Source organism: Misgurnus anguillicaudatus, chromosome 16, assembly GCF_027580225.2.
Source record: "Misgurnus anguillicaudatus chromosome 16, ASM2758022v2, whole genome shotgun sequence".
Taxonomy (NCBI): Eukaryota; Metazoa; Chordata; class Actinopteri; order Cypriniformes; family Cobitidae; genus Misgurnus; species Misgurnus anguillicaudatus.
In genome coordinates, this window is record NC_073352.2 from 4,740,733 (window position 1) to 4,768,730 (window position 27,998).

The 27,998-nt window shown below is 38.5% G+C and overlaps 3 protein-coding genes and 2 long non-coding RNA genes across 5 annotated transcripts in view; 1 reads left to right on the forward strand and 4 right to left on the reverse strand.

Annotated features, from left to right (window-relative positions):
• Positions 1-27,998, reverse strand: part of LOC129422233 (uncharacterized) — a 158,614-nt gene that overhangs the window by 79,112 nt on the left and 51,504 nt on the right. The gene's annotated exons all lie outside the window — the stretch shown is intronic.
• On the reverse strand, positions 576-27,967 carry LOC141350018 (uncharacterized). Its single transcript, XR_012357887.1, has 3 exons — positions 27,355-27,967; positions 815-854; positions 576-676 (listed from the first exon to the last, which is right to left on the reverse strand). It is a non-coding gene; the product is annotated as an uncharacterized lncRNA (long non-coding RNA).
• LOC141350017 (uncharacterized) lies at positions 3,550-13,090 on the forward strand. Its single transcript, XM_073854037.1, has 13 exons — positions 3,550-3,905; positions 4,082-4,183; positions 4,703-4,935; positions 6,414-6,592; positions 6,819-6,912; positions 7,105-7,452; positions 7,532-7,649; positions 7,786-7,877; positions 11,613-11,730; positions 11,841-11,945; positions 12,050-12,220; positions 12,307-12,474; positions 12,581-13,090. Exons 1-13 carry the CDS (start codon positions 3,821-3,823, stop codon positions 12,817-12,819), a joined length of 2,052 nt encoding a protein of 683 aa, XP_073710138.1. The 5' UTR covers positions 3,550-3,820; the 3' UTR covers positions 12,820-13,090.
• Positions 16,470-20,040, reverse strand: LOC141350110 (uncharacterized). The gene is made up of 7 exons (XR_012358082.1): positions 19,623-20,040; positions 19,358-19,441; positions 19,075-19,176; positions 17,784-17,854; positions 17,601-17,644; positions 17,300-17,358; positions 16,470-16,593 (listed from the first exon to the last, which is right to left on the reverse strand). It is a non-coding gene; the product is annotated as an uncharacterized lncRNA (long non-coding RNA).
• LOC141350133 (uncharacterized) lies at positions 21,524-26,971 on the reverse strand. Its single transcript, XM_073854608.1, has 6 exons — positions 24,653-26,971; positions 24,171-24,336; positions 23,748-23,987; positions 23,474-23,562; positions 22,077-22,215; positions 21,524-21,630 (listed from the first exon to the last, which is right to left on the reverse strand). Exons 1-6 carry the CDS (start codon positions 24,851-24,853, stop codon positions 21,524-21,526), a joined length of 942 nt encoding a protein of 313 aa, XP_073710709.1. The 5' UTR covers positions 24,854-26,971.

Here is a 27,998-nt window from a genome sequence, read left to right on the forward strand (position 1 = left end):
AATACAAAAATAAATATGTAATATCTTTAAGTGCTGTTTTACAAAAAGTGCATTTATCACAAACATTATGAATGTTTTTAATGATTGATCCTGAAAAAGTTGCGGTGGTGATTACGTCATGTAACCCGCGTTATACAGAAGGTGTCGAAGGTAACGTACTTTTGAATGTATTCTCAATATCATCATTGTTATTTTTACAGTGAAAGAAATGTATTTTGTATGGTGTTATATATGCAGCTAAATGTTGTGCTATATGAAGAGTTGCCATTAGGGGGCAACAGTGTTCTATATTAGAGTGAGTACTGTACTGAATAAAGCAGTAAAAGAAGTGAGTGAATCAGCAAACAGCGTGTGAGTGTTGCTCTGTGTGTTACGATAAAATTGTTTATATACATACATCAGCAAGCAACATAATATATAGTGATTAAGTTTATGGTTCGCTTTTATGCGGATCAGGAAGCTTTTCGCGTCCAATTGAAAAGACCTTACGGCACGCCCCATTCCTCGTGGCACGCCCCATTTCTTTCCGACCTCTTGCCACGCCCATTGCTCCAGTCCGCAGCCACCTCTACTTGCTCCTTTCTGATAGAAGAGTTTCATCAGGTTTTTGGATTGGAGGTCCAGGTGACACACAGGAACATAAGACAGTAGTGATTCTTTTAAATTCAGCATTTATCTGAAAACAAATTAACCAACCATTGTATATTTGAGTACTGCGAGTAAAAGAATAATACTTGTATATTAGTTACAAAAATAGTTACAAAAATAAGATTTAGCTCCTAACAGCAGTACAAAAGTGAAAGATATGACTTACCAATGCTTTTGAGTGTGCAGCGCATGCAAGGATGATGGGCCTATAAGAAAATATTCAGAGGTGAAATCAACACATAACCTCAAATGATTAAGACCACACATACACAGAGCAATAATGAAATAAGTATTATATCTGTCATAGGACGCAATGTTGGACAAAATTAGATCTTAAAACAACAAGGTTCTCTTCTGAAAACGTCAGTTTTAAGGTGTGGTCACTTCAAAGCGATTTTTTTTTCAGTTAATATACCAGACGTCACGCGAGACATTTAAAAAAGCTTTTTCTAATAAAATCAAATGTTGCCCGTGGCGTAGCGAAGTCATGAATAACTGACGCGGGTCTGTTCATCTGATTAAGCAGACAGTTTGTTTCATACACAATGTCATTATTCAGCCTGATCTCACACACAAAACGTACATATTTACACGTAAACTAAAACAGTCATATACGTATGTGCTTTTACGTATTTATAGTGCCTTTACGTATTATCTGGACGTAATTGCAGGATCGATACGTATCTAAATGTACGTAAAATATCCTAAAATACGTACAGATTAAACGTGTTCTGACCAGTCAGTTATCCAGTAACATTTGCTTATGGAGCCGCTTTTTATGAAGCGCTTTTAATGCGCATTAGATTTAATACTCACATTAAAACACTTTGGCACGTTAATGCTTACTTGCTACACATCATTATACACTATACGATGTAATTCCTTTATTAAAATAATGATCGGACGAAACTAGAGCAGACCGCGTTCCCGACCGGACTCATTTCAGGGTTACAACAGATTCTGAATTTCTGCGACGGTGTTGACATCTCTTCTCCAGGTGAGGAAATTTATTTACATTTTTAATTTATATGTCTGCTCTATTTTATGAAATCTATTCTTAGCCAGTTGTTGGTTTTTGTCAGATAATAACTTGACTGGTAAGTTAATCGAAAAAGTGCATCGACTGAAGTGATACTAGGTTTCAACAGGCGATCATTACATCAATGATTAGTGTTTAATATGATCAATCTAATATAAATTCATACTTATTTGACTTATTTGTTGTGTCTCTGTATTCTCAGATCAAACTAAGATAATGGCGCATAACGAAAGTGAATTAACAGAAATTCTCAGAAAAGGGCGCGCTGTTGCTGCAACCCTTGGAAAGATATGCGACCGCACACAGTTGGGTGCCGTCGTTAAAAAAGGCCAAACTGCAAAACTGGACATGGACCTGGATCACAATGTCAAACAAGGGCAAACTATAATTCAGAACCTTAACAGTGAAAGTTCTGTAAATGATCTAAATCGTGCTCTAACTGAATCCGTAGAACTGTTTGGACGGCCAAACCAAAATGGCCCAAAGGTCAGTATTTTTCTTGAATATCCAAACTTTTAAGCAGTCATTATTTTACTGAAACATTTAAGAAAAGTATGTGAGATTGGTGGAACAAATATAATTTATTCATACATTTTCTATTATATTATTTTTAAGGTTACGGCAGTTGTAATGATATTAATCCTGATGTGCAAAATAAAGTGTCACGTTTTTGCAACAGAATGTTGAGTCTTAATGATACAAGCATATAGACTGTTTCAGCAGCAACAACATAAACAAATGGCTTTTTTGGACTGAACGCATCTTCTGGTAAACTTCCACATAGAATCAATAACAAAAGTCCTTTTACAGTATTTTATTTCTGAAAACAAGGGAAATAAATGACAAGTAAATAACTTTTGTTGTTATATTCTATCTAAGGCATATGAACTATTAAACTGAGCTATTGTTACTGTGTAAAATTAATGTATACAATGTTAGCTACAGGTCCTTGAATTCTTGCCTGGCTGCCAAACCTCTTGGCACAGCTGTGATCCATGCTCACCGTCTCCCCCTCATCTTTAGTAAAAAAAAATATTTTCTACAAGGTATTTGTTTTAGAGATCAGTTTAGCCACTTGCCAGACCCATAAATAAATACAGACCGGAAGTTCACTTTGATTCAGATGTGTAACCACGGGTAACTTCCTGTGTTTGCTTATCATACTGGCCACAAAAGCCACTTGTTTATGTTGTTGCTGCTGCTGAAACCCTTTATAATGTACTGTTCAAAATTCATAGGCAAAGAAAAAAAGGATCCAGTCCAGCTTCAAAGTCAAATGTCCACAAAAAGCAAAGCCTTCTACTACACATGGTAAGGTATTGTTGATCTGAAGAAAAGTCATTTGTGTTGTAAAGCATTCATTTTGAAATAATAAAGATGTTTTTAATAACTGCTACATGCATAATCCGATCCAGGAGTCAAATCAAGGCCATGTCCAAAGCCAGCAGAATGTTATCTAGACCAGGCTCCAGACCAGGCTCCAGATCATGGTTAGTTATAACTTATTAGATTGTTACTTTTTAAAAAATGTGTTGTTTTTAGTAAATTCATGATTATTTCCTGTAAATTCTTGCATATGATTTAAACCATAAATATGCTATAATAAGAGGCAAAAGCTCCATATGATATAAGTTATGATACTGCTATAAAATAGTGCCCACAAATGCTTTTCTTAAACTTCACAATTATTTTTTCAACTTAGAATAATTGTGCTTGACATTGTAATAAAAAGCAATTAATTCTAGTAAGGTAAATTAAAGAACCACACTGCATCATTAGACAAGGAACTGTTTTGCATAATTTTTTTTCTGGGGTGTGACAGATTCTCTTGTAGGTGAGTTGCATGAGCTTCTGTAAACTGCTAGTTCTAACCTCCACTTTGAGGGAACTCCACATTCAACATCTCTGCATTGGGGTGCAAGGACAGCAGCTTCTTCTGAGAGATGGAGGGAGGCTAGACCATCTTTAATCAGCAACAGGCTTGCAACAGAGCATATTAAGGAACAGCTGTGTTTGGAGTGCAAGAAGAATGTGGCAGTTGTCAAGTGCAAAGACTGTTTGCCTAAGCAGTATACCTGCATTGACTGTGACACTGCAATACATCGTACACAAGTGTTCCACAACAGAACCACCATGATTTTCGGGTTCCACAAGGCTGTACCTCCCACCATTGTGGTGAAGCAGGACTCTGATGGGCAATACTTTCACCATCATGAAGGTACAGTTTCCTTTAATAATAATAGTTATATTTATAGTAGACATAATAATGTCTTGGGATAGTCACTTAACTACAAGTTATTGTCAGACCCCCATTTTAACTTAAATTGTTTATATTGAACTTGTGAATTATAAATTGACACTTTATTTTTATTTATTTATTTTTCTTCATTGTAGATCGTCTATTACCAATAGCCCTACCGAATTCCATCTGCAGTTGTGGAGAAGAAAAGTACAGTGTTGGAATAGGGAGGTCTATTACTGTAATCAACATGAAGGGTGAGTGTTCAGCACATAATGAATGGCTATGGTGCAATTCACCAGTTAATTGTTTTACTTTATTAAGCTTCTCCATGTGTACAGCGGTATTTTGTGTATTTGTGTTGTCCAACATTTTTATTTGCTTCACAAGCACATTTCTGAGGCTATAGTATCTATAATACCAGCACTTGTTTTGTTTGTTTAGAATATCTTTGTCGATAGAAGGCAAAACAGGATATGTTGTTGGCAAAAGAGAATATGTGCTTTATGTATTTAAATGTGTCTATAAACTCTCTGGTTTCAATTCTGTGTAAAGTTGCAATGCTGCATATAAAAAACTAACCCCTGCCTGTTTAACCTTGCTCATTGTGATTACTCTGGACAAGTTATAATAATATGACACAAACACATCTGCATTCTGCACAGGACAGTTGAAGGTTTGACTGTGTCATGCAGTTGTGTACATTTTGGGAAATTATTTGTAGTCTGTCATTATACTTTGTTATTGCATTTAATTTACTAACAAGTATTTTGTAGGTCGCTATGAACTGTCATTGCCCCATCTTCGCTGTGAGCAATGCAGAGAAACATGGATACCAGGTGTGCTAGAAATGCAGAAGAGTGGCTACTGGCCTGCAACTGTAAACTTCTGTACCATTTATGATGAGGAAGTCTTCATGTCCTTCGAAGACTTGAAAATGGCTGCTCCAGGATTGTCCCGTTTAGCATTCATAAGAATGCTTGACATGAAGACAGTGCACTATGGCAGAGTGAGTACTTTTCTCATATACTGATCAGCCATATAAAAGAACCTGCCTATTATTTTGTAGCTCTAGCTCACACTAGTAATGTTTTTTGTTGGGTATGTTTGTAAAAAGTATTTAAATCTCCCAATATTACTAAGGCCTAGTTGTGTCTTCATCTAAACCCTGTCTGGGAAACTGTCCCTATATCAATTACCCAGAATGGTGACCAAAAATAGTTCTGCCAAGCTGTTCTGTGAGGAAAAATACCTTAATGACAGAATAACAGACTTTGTGAATTTGAACCAGTCTGACAGCGCATTCACACGGGGCGTCAGCGTTAACGCTTCCCATTCACTTTTAATGGGTGACGTCATGCGTTGCCGAACTGAATTGTGGATCCGTCGGCGCCGCGTCAGTCCCGTTGCTCGCGGCAGAAGTTGAACATTTCTCAACTTTTCAAGCGGCAACGCGTGCGTCAGCCAATCACATCGCCTTATGCAAATAACCTAGGCAGAGCCAGCCAATTACGTTTATGGAAGAACGGAGCATGTGTAGCGGCCACTGTGATTGGCTGTTGGCCACGCTTCAGACAAGCCTTCCATTAAGCGTTAACGCTGACGCCTCGTGTGAATGCGCCGTGACAGCTATCATAACCGTTTTGTAAAATTGGAAACAGAACAGCTTTGTTGAATGGGCGTTGTGCTATTTTGGTTGAACAACAAGGTCCATGATAATATTATTATGACTGTTTTAATGTTTTGGTTAAAGGGATATTTCTACCAAATATCAAAATGACCCCATAATTTACTCGCTTTCAAGCAATCCCAGATGCATATGTCCATCTTCTTTCAGACGAGCACATTTGGAGTTATTTCAACAAGTTTCCTTGCTCTTCCAAGCTTATAATGGTAGAAAATGGGTATCAGGGAACAAATTGTGACTTTAAACCCCAAAAAAGAGAAGTAATTCAAACGGCTCCACACTCCAGGGGCTTAATAAGTTTGAATTTAAGCTTGAAAAAGCAAGGACATTTACTAAATCACTCACCCTTATCTTCCTTAATCTTAATCCTTATGCTTTATGGTTATCTGCATCAAGCACTTTATGGACTTTATGTGTAATATATGTTCATGTCTGTGTATTTCATGTTATTGGAAGGGGGAATATATGTGTGGGATGTGTTTTACTGTTAGTGTATTGTTGCATTGTTGTTAATGTGAGCATACCAAGACAAATTCCTCTCAACTGTATTGTTGAAATGGCTAAATAAATCTTTGAATCTTGCATATTTGAATCTAAAGTATCTCCAAATGAAAAGTCTGAAAATGATGGACATATGTATCTCGGATTGCTTGAGGGTGAGTAAATCATTGGGTCATTTTGATATCTGGCTGAAATATCACTTTAATTTATGGAGAATTGTAGATGTGGATCAGAGTCGACTTGGACTTACCATAAACAAGCATAAAACTAAAGTAACATTTCTCTGTTTTTTTAACCAGATCGGCACTTTATGTGGTGATGCGTTTTTGAAGAGTTATTTCGAGTGGTCCATCTGCCGTTATGAGGTTGACAAGATCTGTGGTGAACAACATTTCATGTGCCCTGCTTGTACCCCACTAATGCTGGCAGTTGCTGTGGATGGCAACAGAAAACTTCATCGTTTCAAAAAGGCTGGGAAGTAAGTGTTTTTGTTGTTGTTGTTGTCATTATTGGCTGACTTATTTTTTTGTTTGTTTGTGAAGCCCTTTCTGGGAAAGCAGAAATGTTTTATACATTGAGTCTTCTGTCTTTTAATTTTTAAAATTTTCAGTTATTTGTATTACCTTGAAATTGTTTATAAAGCTTTTGTTTTTATTGTCATTTAGAAATTGTATCTGAAATCCAACCCTCTCTTTTTTTATTAGTTCAGAGGACTCGGGCTACTTCGAAGGGTTGTTTCTTTGCAAGGATGAGGATGTATCCTCTTTTGTTCAATATATCCGCAAAAAAGTTCAACATGTAAGTTTCCTAGACTGCTTATCAGATTGCTTGAAAGTAGATATTATGATTTATGATTTGTTTGTGAAAAGTTCACAGTTTATTTTAAATACACAATCATGTGTACAATGAAAGAAATATAAAACACATAGGCCTAATTTATAAGCTATTCCAAATGCCTTTTTCATTCTTTATTATTTGTATTACATGTAGGTGGGAGGCAAAGGTGTTTGTGGAGCTGCGGAGTTTGCAGCTGCGAAAGAGTTTTCCAGAAAGACCAGCAGTAAATTGGATGAGGAGGGAGTTGAAGTTGCTGTCTGTAGGCATGGTGTTCTTTTGAGGGCACTCAATATGTTCAGAGGAGAAATCTATGCATATCCTTTGTACTTGCAGAAAGAACTCTGCACAAAAAATGCAACTTTCTTTTGTGCTGACATTATGTGCAAATACTGGCCATACTTGATAAAAGTTTGCCAGGCCTGCCCAGAACTGAGACATCTACTAAATATGAAACCATTCCTTTCAGTTATGCATGCAAAAGTACATGGCATAAAATGTGAGGTATGTGTTCATATTTGGCTATTTTCTATTGTATATTCAGATAAAGCCTGCATAAATTAAACTTTTCCTTACTTTGTAGATCAAATGGAGTGGTAGCTTTCAAACGGGTGCTGCATATACCATGGGGGAAGAAGTAGAACAAACAAATAGCTTTTTATCAAGAATTGGTATAAGTACGAAGTTCATGTCTAAAGCAGGTTAGTATGTTTATGTAATTTTGGCCTCAAAATTTCTAAATTTAAATCAGTTAGAAAAGTTATTAAGTAACACTTCCCAAAAGTAAGGTGAGAATTTTTGTGTGTGTGTGTGTGTTCTGTCCATTTGTTTTGACAGGTCGCACAGATTTGCTCACATTGCAGTGTATGGGGTGGAACAAAATGAAGACTCAAAATATGTGCCAAACTATTTGCACACGATACCAAAAGGCAATCTTTATTAGAATTCATCTTTCTTATTTCTGTTAAATGTTAAAGCATCAGGCTAAAAGTGTTTGAATTACTAAAGTGTTTTAATTAGTTTATTTTCAGGCATTTCTTACAAAATGTCATCTCATCTTCACCCTCTCTATCTATCTATCTTATCTATCTTATCTATCTTATCTATCTTATCTATCTTATCTATCTTATCTATTTTATCTATCTGTCTGTCTGTGTGTCTGTCTGTCTGTCTGTCTATCTATCTCTCTCTCTCTCTCCCTCCTCTCTCATTATCGCTCGCTCACACCAAGTCGCTCGCTCGCTCACTCACACAAACTCGCTCGCTCACTCACACAAACTCGCTCGCTTGCTCGCTCACTCACACAAACTCGCTCGCTAGCTCGCTCACTCACACAAACTCGCTCACTCACACAAACTCTCTCGCAAAAACTCGCTCGCTCACACACACAAACTCGCTCGGGCACTCACACAATCTCGCTCACTCACTCACTCACACAAACTCGCTCGCTTGCTCGCTCACTCACACAAACTCGCTCACTCACACAAACTCACTCGCAAAAACTCGCTCGCTCACTCACACAAACTCGCTCACTCACTCACTCACACAAACTCGCTCACACTCGCTCGCTCACTCACACAAACTCACTCGCACAAACTCGCTCGCTCGCTCACTCGCACAAACTCGCTCGCTCGCTCGCTCACACAAACTCACTTGCACAAACTCGCTCGCTCACTCGCACAAACTCACTCGCTCACTCACACAAACTCGCTCGCTCACTCACACAAACTCGCTCGCTCACTCACACAAACTCGCTCGCTCACTCACACAAACTCGCTCGCTTGCTCGCTCACTCACACAAACTCGCTCGCTTGCTCGCTCACTCACACAAACTCGCTCACTCACACAAACTCACTCGCAAAAACTCGCTCGCTCACTCACACAAACTCGCTCACTCACTCACTCACACAAACTCGCTCGCTTGCTCGCTCACTCACACAAACTCGCTCACTCACACAAACTCACTCGCAAAAACTCTCTCGCTCGCTCACACAAACTCGCTCACTCACTCACTCACACAAACTCGCTCACACTCGCTCGCTCACTCACACAAACTCACTCGCACAAACTCGCTCGCTCGCTCACTCGCACAAACTCGCTCGCTCGCTCGCTCACACAAACTCACTTGCACAAACTCGCTCGCTCACTCACACAAACTCACTCGCTCACTCACACAAACTCACTCGCTCACTCACACAAACTCGCTCGCTCACTCACACAAACTCGCTCGCTCACTCACACAAACTCGCTCGCTCACTCACACAAACTCGCTCGCTCACTCACACAAACTCGCTCGCTCGCTCGCTCACACAAACTCACTTGCACAAACTCGCTCGCTCACTCGCACAAACTCACTCGCTCACTCACACAAACTCGCTCGCTCACTCACACAAACTCGCTCGCTCACTCACACAAACTCGCTCGCTCACTCACACAAACTCGCTCGCTTGCTCGCTCACTCACACAAACTCGCTCACTCACACAAACTCACTCGCAAAAACTCGCTCGCTCACTCACACAAACTCGCTCACTCACTCACTCACATAAACTCGCTCGCTTGCTCGCTCACTCACACAAACTCGCTCACTCACACAAACTCACTCGCAAAAACTCGCTCGCTCACTCACACAAACTCGCTCACTCACTCACTCACACAAACTCGCTCGCTTGCTCGCTCACTCACACAAACTCGCTCACTCACACAAACTCACTCGCAAAAACTCGCTCGCTCACTCACACAAACTCGCTCACTCACTCACTCACACAAACTCGCTCACACTCGCTCGCTCACTCACACAAACTCACTCGCACAAACTCGCTCGCTCGCTCACTCGCACAAACTCGCTCGCTCGCTCGCTCACACAAACTCACTTGCACAAGCTCGCTCACACAAACTCACTTGCACAAACTCGCTCGCTCACTCGCACAAACTCACTCGCTCACTCACACAAACTCGCTCGCTCGCTCACACAAACTCGCTCGCTCGCTCACACAAACTCGCTCGCTCGCTCACACAAACTCGCTCGCTCGCTCACACAAACTCGCTCGCTCGCTCGCTCACTCTCACAAACTGGCTCGCTTGCTCACTCACACCCGCTCGCTCACGCTCACACACACTCGCTCGCTCGCTCACACTCACACAAACTCATTCGCTCGCTCGCTTACTCACTCACACAAACTCGCTCGCTCACACAAACTCGCTCGCTCGCTCACACAAACTCGCTCGCTCGCTCACACACACTCCCTCGCTCGCTCGCTCACACTCACTCCCTCGCTCGCTCGCTCACACAAACTCACTCGCTCGCTCGCTCACACAAACTCACTCGCTCGCTCGCTCACACAAACTCACTCGCTCGCTCTCTCACACAAACTCACTCGCACAAACTCGCTCGCTCACACAAACTCACTCGCTCGCTCACTCACACAAACTCACTCGCACAAACTCGCTCGCTCACTCACACAAACTCGCTTGCTCGCTCACACAAACTCACTCGCACAAACTCGCTCGCTCGCTCACTCACACAAACTCACTTGCACAAACTCGCTCGCTCACTCACACAAACTCACTCGCACAAACTCACTCGCTCACACAAACTCACTCGCTCACTCACACAAATTCGCTCGCTCGCTCACACAAACTCACTCGCACAAACTCGCTTGCTCCCTCGCTCACTCTCACAAACTGGCTCGCTTGCTCACTCACACAAACTCGCTCACACAAACTCTCTCGCTCGCTCACACTCACACAAACTCACTCGCGCGCTCGCTTACTCACTCACACAAACTCGCTCGCTCGCTCACTCACACAAACTCACTCACACAAACTCACTCGCTCACTCACACAAATTCGCTCGCTCGCTCACACAAACTCACTCGCACAAACTCGCTTGCTCCCTCGCTCACTCTCACAAACTGGCTCGCTTGCACACTCACACAAACTCGCTCACACACACTCGCTCGCTCGCTCACACTCACACACACGCGCTCGCTCTCTCACTCTCACACACTCTCTCTCTCTCGCTTACTCTAACACTCGCTCGCTCGCTCACTCACACAAACTCACTCGCACAAACTCACTCGCTCGCTCGCACAAACTCGCTCGCTCACTCGCACAAACTCGCTCGCTCGCTCGCACAAACTCACTCACACAAACTCGCTCGCTCGCTCACTCGCACAAACTCGCTCGCTTGCTCACTCACACAAACTCACAAACTCACTCGCACAAACTCGCTTGCTCACTCTCACAAACTCGCTCGCTCACTCACTAGCACAAACTCGCTCGCTCACTCGCTAGCACAAACTCGCTCGCTCACTCGCTAGCACAAAGTGGCTAGCACAAACTCGCTCGTTAGCACAAACTCGCTCGCTAACACAAACTCGCTTGTTAGCACAAACTCGCTCGCTCACTCGCTAGCACAAGCTCGCTCACTCGTTAGCCCAAACTCGCTAGCACAAACTCGCTCGCTAGCACAAACTCGCTCGCTCACTCGCTAGCACAAACTTGCTCGCTCACTCGCTAGCACAAACTCGCTCGCTCACTCGCTAGCACAAACTCGCTCGCTCACTCACTAGCCTCGCTAGCACAAATTCGCTCACACAAACTAATCACATACTTTTGCCATTGTAACTAACCATATCACTGGTTTATTGGTTGTATGTTTTAGACTCAGCAGAATCTAAAGAAAGAGACCGAAAGCCTACAAGACATGAAAAATGAACTGGCTGTAGATGATGGTGTACTCCATCAGTGGGTCACAGATGTTCAGGAGTGGGCTCACACTAGTAAGTAAAAGCTATAACATGTCTTTTCATTTACATTTGCAAAACAAGTGTGCTACAACTTGAAAATGCTATTTTTTTCCATTGATTGCAATTTTTGACACTTTTTACAGCAACTGTAGGAGACAGTGATGCTGCAATTCAGACAACAAGGAACACAATAGAAGAATTGTCTTTGTGCATTAAACAACGGCAGCATCGTCTTTATAGACACACTGGTATGTTAAATATTTAGTAAAGAACTACTTGTTTGTTGTCTTCTGCATTATTACTGCTGCTGCTGTTACTAAAAAAATCCCAATTTTAATTAATTATGTTTCAGCCACAAACAAGGGACGGAATAAAATAAGGAGAAAACTTAATGAGGAGAAAAAGAAGCTGGCTTTTGCCATTGAACAGCACAATGCCCTTGTTGACCCCGCCCTTAAGGTAGCGTCCGCTGAAGAAGTCCTTCAAAATGACTTCGTTTTCCCCTGGCAACTAACAGAGCAAGGTCAGTTATGCATAACATGGATATTTACATTGAAATTTTCAGTCACTGTCTTAATCTCATTTACGTGTCATACCTGTATTATGTAGATGATGTCAATCTCTTGACAAAGAAAAAAGTATTTGACAAGGTAATGCTGATTCAACGCCTAGAAGAAGAACAGACTGTTCTTGTTCAAGAGGCAAAGCAGCATTGGCTGAATCTAAGAAGTCAGGAACACAAACTGAACAGTTTGCTTGATACCATCATTTCAGGTGGTATGTATTTATAATCTGTTATGTATTCATCTATGTAACCATGTATTCATATTTGCCTGATGCCACATGAAATTAACCCTTATTTTCATTTGTGTTTGTTTTACAGTTAACCCCTGGAATCTTCCAGATGATGGGATTCAAGGACTTCAATGTGTCTTGAAGAGAAAATTACATCAGTTAAGAGCTCACCAGGACACTGTAAAAACAAGTTATCAGGCAATAGACACCATAAACCAACATATTACTGTTGAAGAATGTGAATATCCCAGCTGGCCAGAAGACTCAGAAGCCCTTTATTCAAGCACTGATCTGAGCTCTGATGAAGACGATACATGTCTGTTGTAGTTATTTACTAAATACGTTGCAGTTTTTTTTCTTTCACTTTATCTATTACTCCTCTTTCTCCATCTGTCTTTTTTTCCCTCTGTTTGCATGTGTGCTTGCCTTATAAAATGGGAGATGAAATATTAACTGTTTAAGGGATGGATTAAAATGTTAATTTGTGTTTTTCTGATGGGATTTACTTTTACAGACATATATCCTGCGCATTTTTACAGACATGTACTATAGTGGATTGCTGGGATTGGGGGCGCAACAGAAGATTATTTCAAAATCTAAACAATGATAAATAAAAAGTAATTATATTTACTTGTTGTTACTTGTTGTATTCTTTAAGAAAATCACTTTAAATTGTAAATTCATATAAATAATGTAGTGGGAGACATACATTACTATATACAATGTTCATTTCTTTGTGACATTAATAAATAAATTACAAACAAGGATTTAATTTTTGATGAGCAAATACATGAATAGGTCATCTTTACAGTGCTTATAGTTTTAATAACAAAGTTTGGGATGAACACGTTCAAATAAATCTAAATCATCATGTTTCAACTGACGAGCAAGAATGGATACGCAGCCGGAGTTCGCATATGCAGGCTGCATACGTCATCAAGCCTGGTTTAATTTAACTATTGCATTCCCAATGTATTTATTTTTTAGATCTATCATGTAGGCTACCGTAATGAGTAGCCTGTTTTGGGTTTCTCCCTTCTTTTTTCTCTCTTCTCTTTCGTTCAGATGACTTGGAAGTAACGTTATTGTTACACTTTGTGTTATATTCTTGTATTTCATATATGACATTTCTGAGTACAAGCATATTTCAACATTTTACGATTAATTAAGAATAACAGTAAACTTTATAATTTGTTAATATTCTAAAATAAGACGTTAAAGCCAACAAATGCGACCTCCGGAGGGTTCAGCCTTCGGATTTGGAAACGGCCACAGTCGACCATTCCCCGTTTCCTTGATAGTTTTCAGCATCCCTCCACCAACTGTTTCCTAACACTCGCCTGGTTAACCAGAATAATGAGGGGAGTGCTTTGGGTTCGGGCCGAATATCGACCTCGAAGTCCTCTCATCGGGGCTTGAGCGCTCAGGGTTTGGGCAAAATACAGAGCTCGGAGGCCTTTTCTTAGGGCGTGCGTGCTCCGCGTTTGGGTCAAAAATCAAGCTCGGAGCCCCTCTTCGGACAGCACGCCGAAAACACATACCATTTATCCTAAACAATGGTGTGTATAACTTAAACAAGCATGGTTAGGGGGAATCATTTTCACACATGAAATAATACAGCTGATTTCTAACCTTAGCCTCAGTGAAAGTCTTTGTAAAGCAACCCCATTAGACACAGTGCTCACCACTTGCATTGTCAAAAATCTCGGTCAAAAATTGACATGAAGGTGACATGTTAAGGACAGGTATGGTAACCAATTTGTGTCCTCTGTGTACAGACACTGGATGGATTAAATGCAAAGTAGTTAACACACACACACACACATTTTGGTGTTTCCATGTTTTGTGGGGGAATTCCATAGACATAGCCTAATGGTTTTATACTGTACAAACTGTATATTCTACTCCCTAACTCCAACCATCACAGAAAACTTTCTGCTATAGATTTTCAAGAAACATCATTCTTTTTTTATGCTTGTTTCCTCATGGGGACCTCAAAATTTCCTCACAAGGTCAAAAAAATGCATTCCTATCTTTGTAGATAGCACAGGTACATCACTAAGATGTCCGGTAAAGATCTGGAGATCTGGAATACATCTGGTGTGTAAACACATCTTATAAAGGTCTTAGAAAGAGCTGCTTTACATACATTCTAAATCAAAAACGTCTTGCAGACGTGTTCAATATGTCTATGTGACATATTTTAGGAAACGTCTCAGAGACGTATTGCAGATGAGCAAACAATCTTAATAATACGTCTTGCAGATGTAAAAGCAGACATCAAATAGATGTCTTCGAGATGTATGTGTGCTATCAGAGTAGGGACAATCGGTCCCCACAACGTGATAAATACCAGGTACACACACACAGACACACATTCTGGTTTCCATGTTTTGTGGGGATATTCCATAGATGTAATGCATTTTATACCATACAAACTGTATATTCTATTCCCCTTACCTACCCCATTCCCTAACCCAAATCACAGAAACACTTCTACTTCACATTTTCAAGAAACATTATTTTGTTTGATTTATAAGCTTGTTTCCTCATGGGGACATTAAAATGTCCTCACAAGGTCACAGAAATACTGATATTCCTATCTTTGTGGGAACAATTGGTCCCCACAACATGATAATTACCAGGTATACACATACACACATACACACTTCAAGCCACCCCTGGAGCTGTGGCCAGCCATAAAGGTTATGATGTTTCTCCATCTCCATTGCATATTTGGACCCAGAGACTGTAACACTGACTTGGTAAAAAAGTAGATCTTTGTGCACTGTACAGGCTTTTTAAAAGACATTTGGAGACATGTGTGCAATTGATACATGTGCACACGGGCAGTCATAGCCTAGTGATTAGAGTTGGGCTTGTAACCCACATGAGAGTTGCTGGTTTGAATCTCAGGGCTGGCAGGTTGCTACTGTGGTGGCCTTGAGCAAGGCACCTTTTTTGCTCCTCGGGTGCCCACTGCTCCGGGTGTGTGTGTTCAGTAATTGCAGTGCATCTGTTCACTACTCACTGTGATGGGTTAAATGCAAGAGTCACATTTCAGGTGTGTGTTGCATACTTGACAAGCATGTCACACATCCCTTCACTTTATGTAGGTATCAATGTTTACCCAGATTCAAGGACCAAATGTCCTGTTGGAACAGTGTTACTTTCCGTTTCTGTAAGAACAGAGATGTTTCTTTGACATAAATACTTGGACTAAGGATTAGGAATAGTTACAGGCTTTGACAGGTAAACCATTGCATGCTGTTATTTGTACAAACTGTTTAGAGTTTTTGACATTTGTATCAGAGAAATGTACCAAATGCCCTTATGGTCTATATGATACACATCCTCTGTTGTGGGCGTTCCAGTGGTAAAATTATGCATATACTAAAATGCTCATATATGGAGATATCCCTAGCCCCAACCACACTACTTTTTTAAACCCGAATCTTCAAGTGCTCGTAAGAACTGACATTAAATTACAATTGAATTAAATTTGATAATGATTTGAATTCTGATGATGATAAAGAAATACAGAAGGTAAATGTTACAGAATGTCTGCAAAAGACTACAGTTTTTGTCTAATTACCACAAAAAAACTTTTTTCTTAACTATGTACATTGTACAAAAGTTACTGATTGTACAGTAGCACTACGAAATAATCATGCTGTTAATGTTATTTGTTATTCACAATTTATGAGGTACTTTTATAAAAACAATAGTAAAATAGTACATTTAATAATAACTATTGATTGCAATATTGTAAATATAAAATAATATGTAAAAGGAAACATATAATTATCAATTTTATAACTATAGTTATAATCACAATATACAATATGTTGTATATACCCCGTCTGTGTATAACATATATAAACTTATAGACTACATATATGCTTATTTTTAACTAGCCCAGTTCTTTGATAAATATGCATTAGAGTTGGGTACAGATGAGGCAAGGACTCATGCAGTGGCAGATTAATGTTTATTAAACAACAAAATATCATCAAAACTCTCATCAATGTATATTCCTTTGTCAGTGTTTGAGAGGACTCAGGCAATATAGGGCTGGCAAAACGTCAAGGGTCAGGACTCCTGCAGGGAACCACAGAGGAGGAAAACAGATAGAGGACAAAAGGAGAAACATAGAAAAACAAAGGGTAACAGAGAACAGAGCGGGGGGACAAATTAACAAATACTATAAGAGTGAGCAGTCAAGATAAACTTGAAGGAGTAGTCTACTCATTTTCAATATTAAAATATGTTATTACCTTAACTAAGAATTGTTGATACATCCCTCTATTATCTGTGTGCGTGTACGTAAGCGCTGGAGCACGCTGCGACGCTTCGATAGCATTTAGCTTAGCCCCATTCATTCAATTGTACCATTTAGAGATAAAGTTAAAAGTGACCAAACACATCAACGTTTTTCCTATTTAAGACGAGTAGTTATACGAGCAAGTTTGGTGGTACAAAATAAAACGTAGCGCTTTTCTAAGCGGATTTAAAAGAGGAACTATATTTTATGGCGTAATAGCACTTTTGGGAGTACTTCGACTAGGCGCAGTAACAACCTCCCTCTCCCATTATGACTTTTCAGGCGAGTACTAACATATTTTAATATTGAAAATGAGTAGACTATTCCTTTAAGTGTACATGGCCAATAGATACACAGATCAATCAACATAGTTAAATGTTTTCAAATATCTGTATAGAAATACATAAAACAATATAAAATATTAATGGTTAATATACATAAGGGTTTAGTGCAGTAAGCTTTTTAAAAAAAAAAAAACATTACTTTATTCATCCGAATGAAAAAGTTCATAAGGCTCCCATGTGTCCTTCCACTTTACTCCACTGAAAAACAATATAAATGTAAAATATAAATATAAAAATGTAAAAAAAAATTCACCCTAACTGACATTTATTTAAAAAAAAAAAGATGTAAGTAAAACTGTAGCATTTGAGTAGCAAAATATTAGAAAACAGAGAGAATAAAAATTACACAAACTTGTAAAACTGTAACAATATTTATGTTTATTATTTATATTACATTTATAATAATATTTTATATTTACAAACTAATAAAAAGTACATACCAGCCAGAGCAAGGCTGCCACCGAACCTTTGTTTCTTTATTCCCCTGAAAATAAGCAAATAGTAAGTTTAATTTTCGACATTTTAACTATTTTATTTAACAAAGAAATTTTACCACAAAGCTCTATCTATGATCCTGCACAGAAATTTAAATTCAAGCCAAATAAAAACTCAATGTTACTTACATTTTTTGCTATTCTTGTTCCCAGGGTTTTTACAAATGGAAAGTGTTCTTTCAGTAAATGCACGGGACAGTCTAATAGGAAGAGAGCATAAACAATCATCTTACTATTTGAGAAGGACTGAGGCTTTAAACAACACAATGCCGGATGTAGGATAGAAAATAAAAGGCATATACAGTGTTGATGCAGAATGATGACATTGGATCTATTTTCCTACTAAAAAAAATCTAACACTCCTGTTTACCAGCATAAGGCCTAATTTGCATGTTGGTACTAACATAGGATGATAGCTACTAAAGCTAGTATGTGTTGGCTTTTAAATGCTGATATGATGCCAGCAAGTCCACAATAAAATTCACACGTCACATCTCTTATTTTTTTTATAAATAGCCGAAAAGACCAAGACAATCATATAAAAGTTCAGTGTATATGGCCAAAAACTATTTTAATTGGTTACAACAAAATGTTTTTCATTTTGAACACCACATTCTTTTTGCCTGATGTGTTCATAGATTCTTTGATGTGTCTATAGATTCAGTAAACACGAATGTGTTAAAGGTATAGCGGAAGATTTCTGTTTTCCGGGTGGATCACCTCTATTATTGGTCATTCCAGATGTCAATCATTCTGATTATATGTTGACGTATAACCGTCCTACGTGCTCGCCTCTAGGTTCGCTTTCTGCACATGCACACCATTACGTGTATGTGTGTTGTGCTACGGTTTCAACCATTCATTGAAGGTCGCGTTCTCACTGTGTTTTTTTTTTTCAAAATGTTTGAGGGTCACAAGAGAAAAAGTGTCTACGAATTGTATGACAAGAAGAGAAAGGACTATAAAGAAAGAAAGAAGACCAGAGTGTTGATGGGAGACTATTTCACACGCTGGCGTGAGCTAAAAGGACAGGTTGGGCTTCCCACGCGAAGTTTCTACTGAAAAGGTACATTTTGTCATGCTATTTGGAGAAATCCATTTAAAATCACTACTAGTAAAAGTTCATGTAAGCTATGATTAGCGATGCTAGCCCTGGCACAAGTCACGAACCGCACAGACACAGTAAACATGCCGACAGCAACTTGTAAACAGAGCGAAGAGAAGAACTGAGCTCCTGCATGCTCTCTCTCTGTCTCGTGCACGCGTTTAACAGCCGTTTCCTCTCGGGAGGAGGGAGAGTGTTGCGTGTGCATTTTTTAAAAAACATGGAGGGGCGGTTCTTTTAAATAATTCGGGAAAATCTCCAGCTATACCTTTAAATATTGTTATAAGCAAGCAAAAATTACATTCAGGGAATTACCTTTAATCTTGTACCGAAATTTGTTAGTTTGTGAGACAGGCAGATGAGGGACATTGGCAGCTGCAGAAAAAGTGTGTACATCAGCACTGTTGTCTTTTGGACCTAAAGAAAGTGTAAAGTGACAGATTAGATGGACAAAAACTGGCAGACTGGATGAGGAAAGGACAAAAAAGATAGACAGGTCTAGGGAGGATGTATGGAATAATGGAAGGGAGAATGTATGGATGAGAGGATGTATGAATGTATGGATGGACAGATAGAGAGTTGGTAGTATAAGTCTTACCTTTAAGTGATTTTGTGACAGGCAGATGAGGGACATTGGCAGCTGCAGAAAAAGTGTGTACATCAGCACTGTTGTTTTTTGGACCTAAAGAAAGTGTAAAATGACAGATTAGATAGACAAAAACTTGCAGACTGGATGAGGAAAGGACAAAAAAGATAGACAGGTCTAGGGAGGATGTATGGAATAATGGAAAGGAGAATGTATGGATGAGAGGATGTATGAATGTATGGATGGACAGATAGAGAGTTGGTAGTATAAGTCTTACCTTTAAGTGATTTTGTGACAGGCAGATGAGGGACATTGGCAGCTGCAGAAAAAGTGTGTACATCAGCACTGTTGTCTTTTGGACCTAAAGAAAGTGTAAAATGACAGATTAGATGGACAAAAACTTGCAGACTGGATGAGGAAAGGACAGACAGACGGACAGATTAGATAGACAGGTCTAGGGAGGATGTATGGAAGAATGGAAAGGAGAATGTATGGATAAGAGGATGTATGAATGTATGGATGGACAGATAGAGAGTTGGTAGTATAAGTCTTACCTTTAAGTGATTTTGTGACAGGCAGATGAGGGACATTGGCAGCTGCAGAAAAAGTGTGTACATCAGCACTGTTGTCTTTTGGACCTAAAGAAAGTGTAAAATGACAGATTAGATAGACAAAAACTGGCAGACTGGATGAGGAAAGGACAAAAAAGATAGACAGGTCTAGGGAGGATGTATGGAATAATGGAAGGGAGAATGTATGGATGAGAGGATGTATGAATGTATGGATGGACATATAGAGAGTTGGCAGTAGAGATGTTCCGATACCATTTTTCTCTTCCCGATACCGATTCCGATACCTGGGCTCAGGGTATCGGCCGATACCGAGTACCGATCCGATACCTGGGTGTATATCTGTAAAATATACAGCTATACATACTACTAGTCCTGTATGAATGGATATAACGGTTTTATGGTGTGCTTCAGACTTATTCCTGTATAAAACATGAACAAATACATACAGTGAACTAGTGTATTTTTATTATCTGAAAGACATTTGACAGTAATATTTATTTTTCCTAAGAGAAAACGAGCCACAAATCTAACACTGTACACTGAAACGGTATTTTAGTTTTAGAATAATTTGAAAAATCTGTGGAATTCTGTGGGATGATTTTAAATGTTTTTAGAAGACATTAGAGAATTTAAGCTATTAAATATTAAAAAATTGCATCTAAAATAATTACTTTTTAAGGCTTACAATTAAAATGAATACACCAAACCAATTAGTCCTCTGAATTAAACTGGACCAGCATGAACCAGATAATGTGCATGTCAAGATAGAATTATAGTTTGTAGCCTATATAAAATGACATATATTATTGTTAATATATATATATATATTATAGCAGAATAAAAAAGCTTGTGTAAACGTTCTCATTATGAATTAAGCACGTATGAAGATAATTTCATCATTTTTACAACGCAATGTAAACTTTATATTAAACATAACAAGAGCATTCGTCTTGTAAACGGATTTGAAATTATGGATGTGCTGTGCTGACTGTCGCGTCACATAGACGACAGAGACAAGTAAGATCTGCGGTAAAACTCTGTGGTAAGTTTTATTTCATTTCAAATATCAAACGGCTCTTATCATTAAAAACAATCACAGCAAACAGCACACGCAGGGTTTATGTACTTATCAATGATGCTGCTCACAAACGCGTGAGGCTATGTATGTGTACTTGTTGTCAATGACAGTACTGGTCACTCACAAACGCGCTCAAGCGCGGGGTATGTGTGCTTGTCAATCACGGGCATCAACTCCGTTGAGTACTCCGCCAAAATCTGCGGGCGCGTATTCCGTTGAGACATGTCGTTGTTTTGTTTTATTAGTCTGAAATACTAACAAACAGCGGACATACGGCTGCATGCTTTCATTTCTTTGCCGCTCTAAGTAAACAGTGGTTGCGTCACGCATGAGGTAACTTCCTGGTGTTTGCATTCAGAGCAGCGAAGAAGAAATGAGTTTCGCTTTGCAGGTTAGCTATAACGGGCATAACTAGGTTTAGTAAGAAAATGGTATCGGATCGGTACATGGGTTCAAGCACTCGCCGATTCCGATGCCAGAATTTTTTGTGGTATCGGCCGCATTTCCGATACTGGTATCGGAACAACTCTAGTTGGCAGTATAAGTGTTACCTTTAAGTGATTTTGTGACAGGCAGATGAGGGACATTGGCAGCTGCAGAAAAAGTGTGTACATCAGCACTGTTGTTTTTTGGACCTAAAGAAAGTGTAAAGTGACAGATTAGATAGACAAAAACTTGCAGACTGGATGAGGAAAGGACAGACAGACGGACAGATTAGATAGACAGGTCTAGGGAGGGTGTATGGAAGAATGGAAAGGAGAATGTATGGATAAGAGGATGTATGAATGTATGGATGGACAGATAGAGAGTTGGTAGTATAAGTCTTACCTTTAAGTGATTTTGTGACAGGCAGATGAGGGACATTGGCAGCTGCAGAAAAAGTGTGTACATCAGCACTGTTGTCTTTTGGACCTAAAGAAAGTGTAAAATGACAGATTAGATAGACAAAAACTTGCAGACTGGATGAGGAAAGGACAGACAGACGGACAGATTAGATAGACAGGTCTAGGGAGGGTGTATGGAAGAATGGAAAGGAGAATGTATGGTTGGACAGATAGAGAGTTGGTAGTATAAGTGTTACCTTTAAGTGATTTTGTGACAGGCAGATGAGGGACATTGGCTGCTGCAGAAGAAGTGTGTACATCAGCACTAGAGTCTTCTGCTGTGAAATGGGTAATGTATGTGACTGGATCACAGGCACTTGTTCCTTGAGCAGGCATCTTGTAAAATAAAAATAAATGTTAAAAGGTCAAAATAACAATAAACATTATATTTTTTATGCCCAATTTGTTAAACATGCTAAAACAAAATCCTTACTTTCAAGAATACCTAAATATGATGTCCTTCTAAAATTAAATTTGCTTTTGGACCAGTAATTCTCAATTCAGGAACCACTGTTGTCCACATTTTGCATGTTTTCCTTATTTAACACACCTGATTCAAAGCTTCATGAACTCCACTGGGTGTGTAGGAAAAGACAGACATACAAAATGTGGAGAGCAGTGAGAACCAAGGACTAGAGTCAATCTAAAAAATTTCAGGGGTGGCGAACATCAGTCCTGGAGTGCCGCCGTCATGCATAGTTTAGCTCCAACTCTAATCAAACACACCTGAACAGGCTGTTCACTAATGGATCACTATAAAGCTACAAGCAGGTAAGGTTTAATCAGGATTGGAGTTAAACTCTGCAGGACTGCAGCTCTCCAGTACAAACATTCACCACCCCTACTCTATATTGTAAAACAACATGTATAATGTGCATAATGTGTGGTTTTTAAATCGCATGAAAGGTACAGCACTTTTGAATGTGGTTAAGGTCTACATGAGATTATAATAACAATATCAAATTGTTACAGTCATTCTGTTTATGTTTCTGTTGGTTATATTCCTATTTACATGCCATCCTTATTGATAATTCATTCTACACTAGTCAACATTTGAAAGGCATAAAAAAATTAATCAAAGTTGTCCAAAAACAAGAACAGGATTGAGAATTGGTTTAAAGACAACGTTTATGAAAGGTTTTGATCCACTTCCAATGTTGACTAGTATATTTAGCTGTTTTCCTATTTTCCTTTGTTTGATTTATTTCCACCATTGTGTTTTCTCAGTTTAGTTGTCTGGTATTGTCTGTGATTTTTTGTTACTAGTTTTTGGATTAAATTTGCTCATAGTGCTTATGGCTGTAGTAAACCACACAATGAATTATATTTTATTAAATGGTGTCTGTGGCTATATTAATTGTACAACAATGTGCTTCAAACAAGTGAGCATACAATCGAACTGTTAACAGAGTGTAAGATCTTTACAGCATGAACTGAACTTTACATTTTAACAACAGTAGTTTAACATAGATCAAGTTTTTACATATATGCTTATTTATTTAAATCATACTAAATAAAGAGTTAACTTAAATCGTAATATAGAAATGCATATTCACTTTAGGTGAAAGTGAAGTTTACATGCAAAAGAACATACCTTTGGGGGTGGAGCAATGACATTTTCCAAGTAAGGAAAAGGGGGATTTGTCAGGCGGGTAGATTTTGGAGGTGAAGCAAGTGCTGAAACTGGTAAAGTGAGCTTATGAGTTATTGTGGGAAACAACATAGATGTATCAATGCAAATGACATCAAAGGTTTTTGTCACTGTTACAAAATGTGATGCTTAATAATTAATTAGATGGTTGTGTACATTTGGTAAATCTAGAAAAGACAGCTGTTATTCATTAACAAAATAGATTATACATAATTACCTTTAGTTTTCTCCAGGATTCTCTTTTTAATTGGTGGCTGGAAGGTGAGAGAGGGTTCTTCTGAGAGATCCACTGGAGTAAGGATTAAAGTTACAACATTCTCTTCGTCAATGCTGGCCCTGGGATTATCCTCTTTATGGAAGGCTGTGGTATCAACTCCAGCACTGACAACACAATCTTCCTCACTGGAGAACATGCTTTGGCTGCTTTCAACTTCACTGTCCTGGGCAGAATATTTAACTGTAAAATAAGTAGCACAAAAGCAGTCAGATCGATGGCTGAATAAATGTCTATTTCTACAGTCAAAAAAGCCTTATACTGACATAGCCTGAAAGGCTGCTCTGTTAGAAAGGACCCATTCCAAATGTTTAGCTAAAAGGTATGGTCAGAACTAACATAAAATATCTTTAACAGTACAGTTACCTTTTAGAAGACTTGAGAAAATATTCTTAATGGTTTCAATGGACAACTTCTCCTCTGGGGATGAAAAGGAACTATCAGTTATCACGTCAGTTGTAAAAGACCCTGACATATTCCTCTTCCCCAAGAGCAGAACAGGATATCTTCCCAAAGCCTGCATTTTGTGCATCTGTAATCACAAGAGAAAAACATTAGTTGGACACTAATAGTAAAATACTAAATGTAAAATCATAAACCTATTTAAATAGTAATAAAATGTTTACTACAATTAATAAGCCAGTTTAAATTAAATATAATGCTAAAAGATACATAATCAGTGGAAGACAGGAAAGATTTCTGGAATCTTTTAAAAACAAACAGTGGTTACTTACTTCACATTTCAGCTTTATCTGAGGCCAAACACACATGCTAACATATAGACACACATATACACATGCAGATACAATAAAGGGCAACTTCAACATTGGAATGTATTAATGACTTACCAGAACATTCGCTGAATTTACAAGTTTACAGAAATTATTTGCTACTTTCATATTTTTGACCCATTTCTCATTTATTTTTTGTTTGGCTACTTGTAGAGCTTTTTTCATTTCTTGTTTTTGTCCGCAGTGTTTGCAAGTTTTGCAAGCCACAGAAATGTGAACATTGCATGATTTACACTTTTTGAATGTTGATCCAGGCATCCTGTGACACACGCATGTGAATACCTGTAAAAAATGATTCAATGCAATGTTATATAGGTTTGCTTCTACAAAATAGCATAGATCAATACAATTTTCATGGTTAACGTTGCTGGTGTGGTGTTGTGTTAGAGTTAAAATTAAACATGTTAAAGCTGGTCCAAGCCGTTTTAAGATAGTAATGAGCAAAAAGGCCGGTCTAAGTTAATTAGGAAATGGGTTAAGTGAGCTTTTTCAAGTGTAATATGAACTGGTGGATTAAATATCTTACATTTACACAGTACAGTACTTAGTGTAAGGGATAACATTAGCATATGCCGCAGACACTTTAATACATTATAAAATTTGAACGTTTTTCGCGTAAAACGAGAAACTACACGTGAAGACCATGCAACTATACACACACTAAAATTATATTTTACTTTGAATACAATATCAGCTAACAAATAATATAAATAAGGAAACTGTTGGTTGGATGGATGGATGGATGGATGGCTTACCTGTACCGCTATATTTCTTTGCACACAGTGCGCGGGAGATGCAAAAGGCGTGACCGGAAGTGGTCCAAGCAAAGCGAAAAAAAAAAATGCGTACCTGATAACATAGCATGTTAAATATTATACAACCCCCCCAAAATACATGCAGATGTTTCTACTAAACACCCATAACGAAATATGAGCCAAATGCCATTGCTTTTGATAAGTCTAGGCTAACTATATATAGTTTATTTCGTTTTAGTTATTAAAGCATATGCTAATTATAATATTTTTTTTTTATAGATTTTTACTATATTTTATTTCATTTTTTTATTATTACGCGTCCTCTGAAATACGTCACGTGATTGGTCGCGACATACACCCTTAACCAACCATGATTTTACCCGTTTTTATCTATCTATTTTCCTTTCTCTTCCCTTATTATTTTTTTTAATGTATGTTATTCCTTGTGTTATTGCATATGACAATAATGTATGCCTAACTTACTTATGTTCTGTAAAAAACATGATTTTACTACAAGTGATTATTAAAAAATTATGCTACAACGCGAGAGTGTGACACTATGTCATGCGTCCTGAAAGAATCATTTTTGTATTGTTTTGCAAAGCGTTAAAATCGTGATAAGGAGAATTATTTCAACACATCTCAAATAAAAACAACGGAAAAGCACAGACACCAGAAATGTTTTTTATTGGGTATAAAATGATTAGCAACAGAGGCACATTGCCCATGACTTTTTGAATGCTTTTGTTTAATTGGTGACCTACGTGCCATTCTTCCCGGACCCGTCCTGGCCAGGATTTCGGTGCGTCTTCCGGAAGTCGTATTTTTTGACCGCATACGCCATTTAGTTAAAAAAATAAGACATACCATCGTAGTTTTATTCTTACCTTAAAATGTAACGGTTGGTTTTAATAATACTAATAATCCTCTAAGACGTATGAGGTCGACAAATACGATTTCCGGAAGACGAACCCGAAATCCTGGCCAGGCACGTATGGTCACCCCTGACACCTTTTGTAAGTAAAACTGGTGCTCTTACAGTTTATTGGCGTGTGTTGCAACTTCTTGCACTCAGTAAATGCACAATTGTTCATAAGAATAAAGGGATTTGCAGCATTTAAACTCGTAAGGTGTGTAGGCAATTTAGTCCAAAACCGAAATCATATAATGTCCGAGTATGCCAGTAACTTAACGTTAGAGGCGGCATGTCTGTAATCCATAATTTGGGCTGCCAACTCGCGTACGTGTCCAAAAACTGCTGTTTTGCGATAACAGCTTTTCCCAGAAGAGAACACTTTTTATTTCCTTCAGCGTACATTATGATTTTAAAGGTTCAGACAAAAAAATTGAACAGGGGGCTTACAGTAACTCCAGCAGAGAACTTTCCTTCCTGCATAGCGGGGCGGTAACAACATGCGGCTGAGACTGACGTCATCTCACGTTCTCTATACGTAAGCATTTTTACGTAATTAATGTGAAAAAACGTAGGAATTTTACGTTTTTGAAGCCTTAAAACGTGCATATTATACGTATAGGCATCTATTTAAACGTCTCACGCATACGTTTGCAATAGACATATTTTACGTACAAATAGATACGTATTTGCATGAGATCACGTTGCATTATTAATGTAGTCAATTGATATTATCTGGTAAATTACATATATAACGTTACTCTGGACAGAATAACTTTTGGTTAGCGTTTTATTTGTCCTGACACGTTTCCATAGAACAGCTGAGTAAAAAGTGCCTCAAAAGTCAACTCAAAGCTGACAGTTTTCAACTCAGATAAAACTACCAAACGTGAAATAACGTTAAACAGCTGACGTTTTTAAAACGCTGTGTTTTTCTTTATGAGCTTGACTGACTGTTAACTTACTCCACCAACCTCCTCCAAACTAATTTTTACTACAAGTCATTGCAATGGCATATTGTAAACAAAAATAGTCTATCTAGTGAAGATATATCACGTATAAAGCGAACATAAATAAATAATAGAACTTACTTTAATAACGTGGTGTCCGTCTGAGAGAGTTCTTCTGACTGACTGACTGCTGCTGAGTCTTCATTTTGGCGCCCAAAACAAACGATCTTTATTATTCTTTTATGGCAATCGACGTCCTTCTCATCGAGCTATACTGCCCCTGCTGCTCAGGAGGTGCCGTTTTGTGTGCAAACCCAATTTTATGGCTTTAAGTATTCAATTCAATCAATTTTAATCAATGTGAGAATAATGTGTTCATTTTACATTCAAACAAAACATTTTCATCCTAATCAATTAAATTATGTTTACACAAGGAATATAAATATTTTGTGTTGCATATAGATGTTTATTTTATTTAAATTCAAAGACCCACTGAGTCCATTTTTTTCAGTGTATTGACTGCTAGCTATCATCTGCTCTGGGTAGGTAACACCAAACCATAACGGTATTTTTTAAAACTGACACTGAGTGTTAATAGCCTGACTAACACCAGACCAGTCTCAGAACGAAACGTGGTCTGGGAACCTATGCTCATTTTCTCGTATTTGAGGCGTCGTTTACGAATGCCCAGAGCCGTTTATTGGGTGCTACGAATGTCTATCAAATGCGCACAAACACACACATAAATGCCCCAACTGCCCTGTCTGCCCCAAATGCCCCATCTT

Excerpts from the sequence above, each read along its gene's own strand:
- LOC141350017 (XM_073854037.1), top strand. The coding sequence starts at position 3,821 with ATGATTTTCGGGTTCCACAAGGCTGTACCTCCCACCATTGTGGTGAAG. Across the intron at positions 3,906-4,081 it reads ATACTTTCACCATCATGAAG|ATCGTCTATTACCAATAGCC; the intron begins GTACAGTTTCCT and ends TCTTCATTGTAG. Across the intron at positions 12,475-12,580 it reads TGATACCATCATTTCAGGTG|TTAACCCCTGGAATCTTCCA; the intron begins GTATGTATTTAT and ends TTTGTTTTACAG.
- LOC141350133 (XM_073854608.1), bottom strand. The coding sequence starts at position 24,853 with ATGCCTGGATCAACATTCAAAAAGTGTAAATCATGCAATGTTCACATT. Across the intron at positions 24,337-24,652 it reads TAAATTCAGCGAATGTTCTG|ATGCACAAAATGCAGGCTTT; the intron begins GTAAGTCATTAA and ends TTGTGATTACAG. Across the intron at positions 22,216-23,473 it reads TCATTGCTCCACCCCCAAAG|ATGCCTGCTCAAGGAACAAG; the intron begins GTATGTTCTTTT and ends TTATTTTACAAG.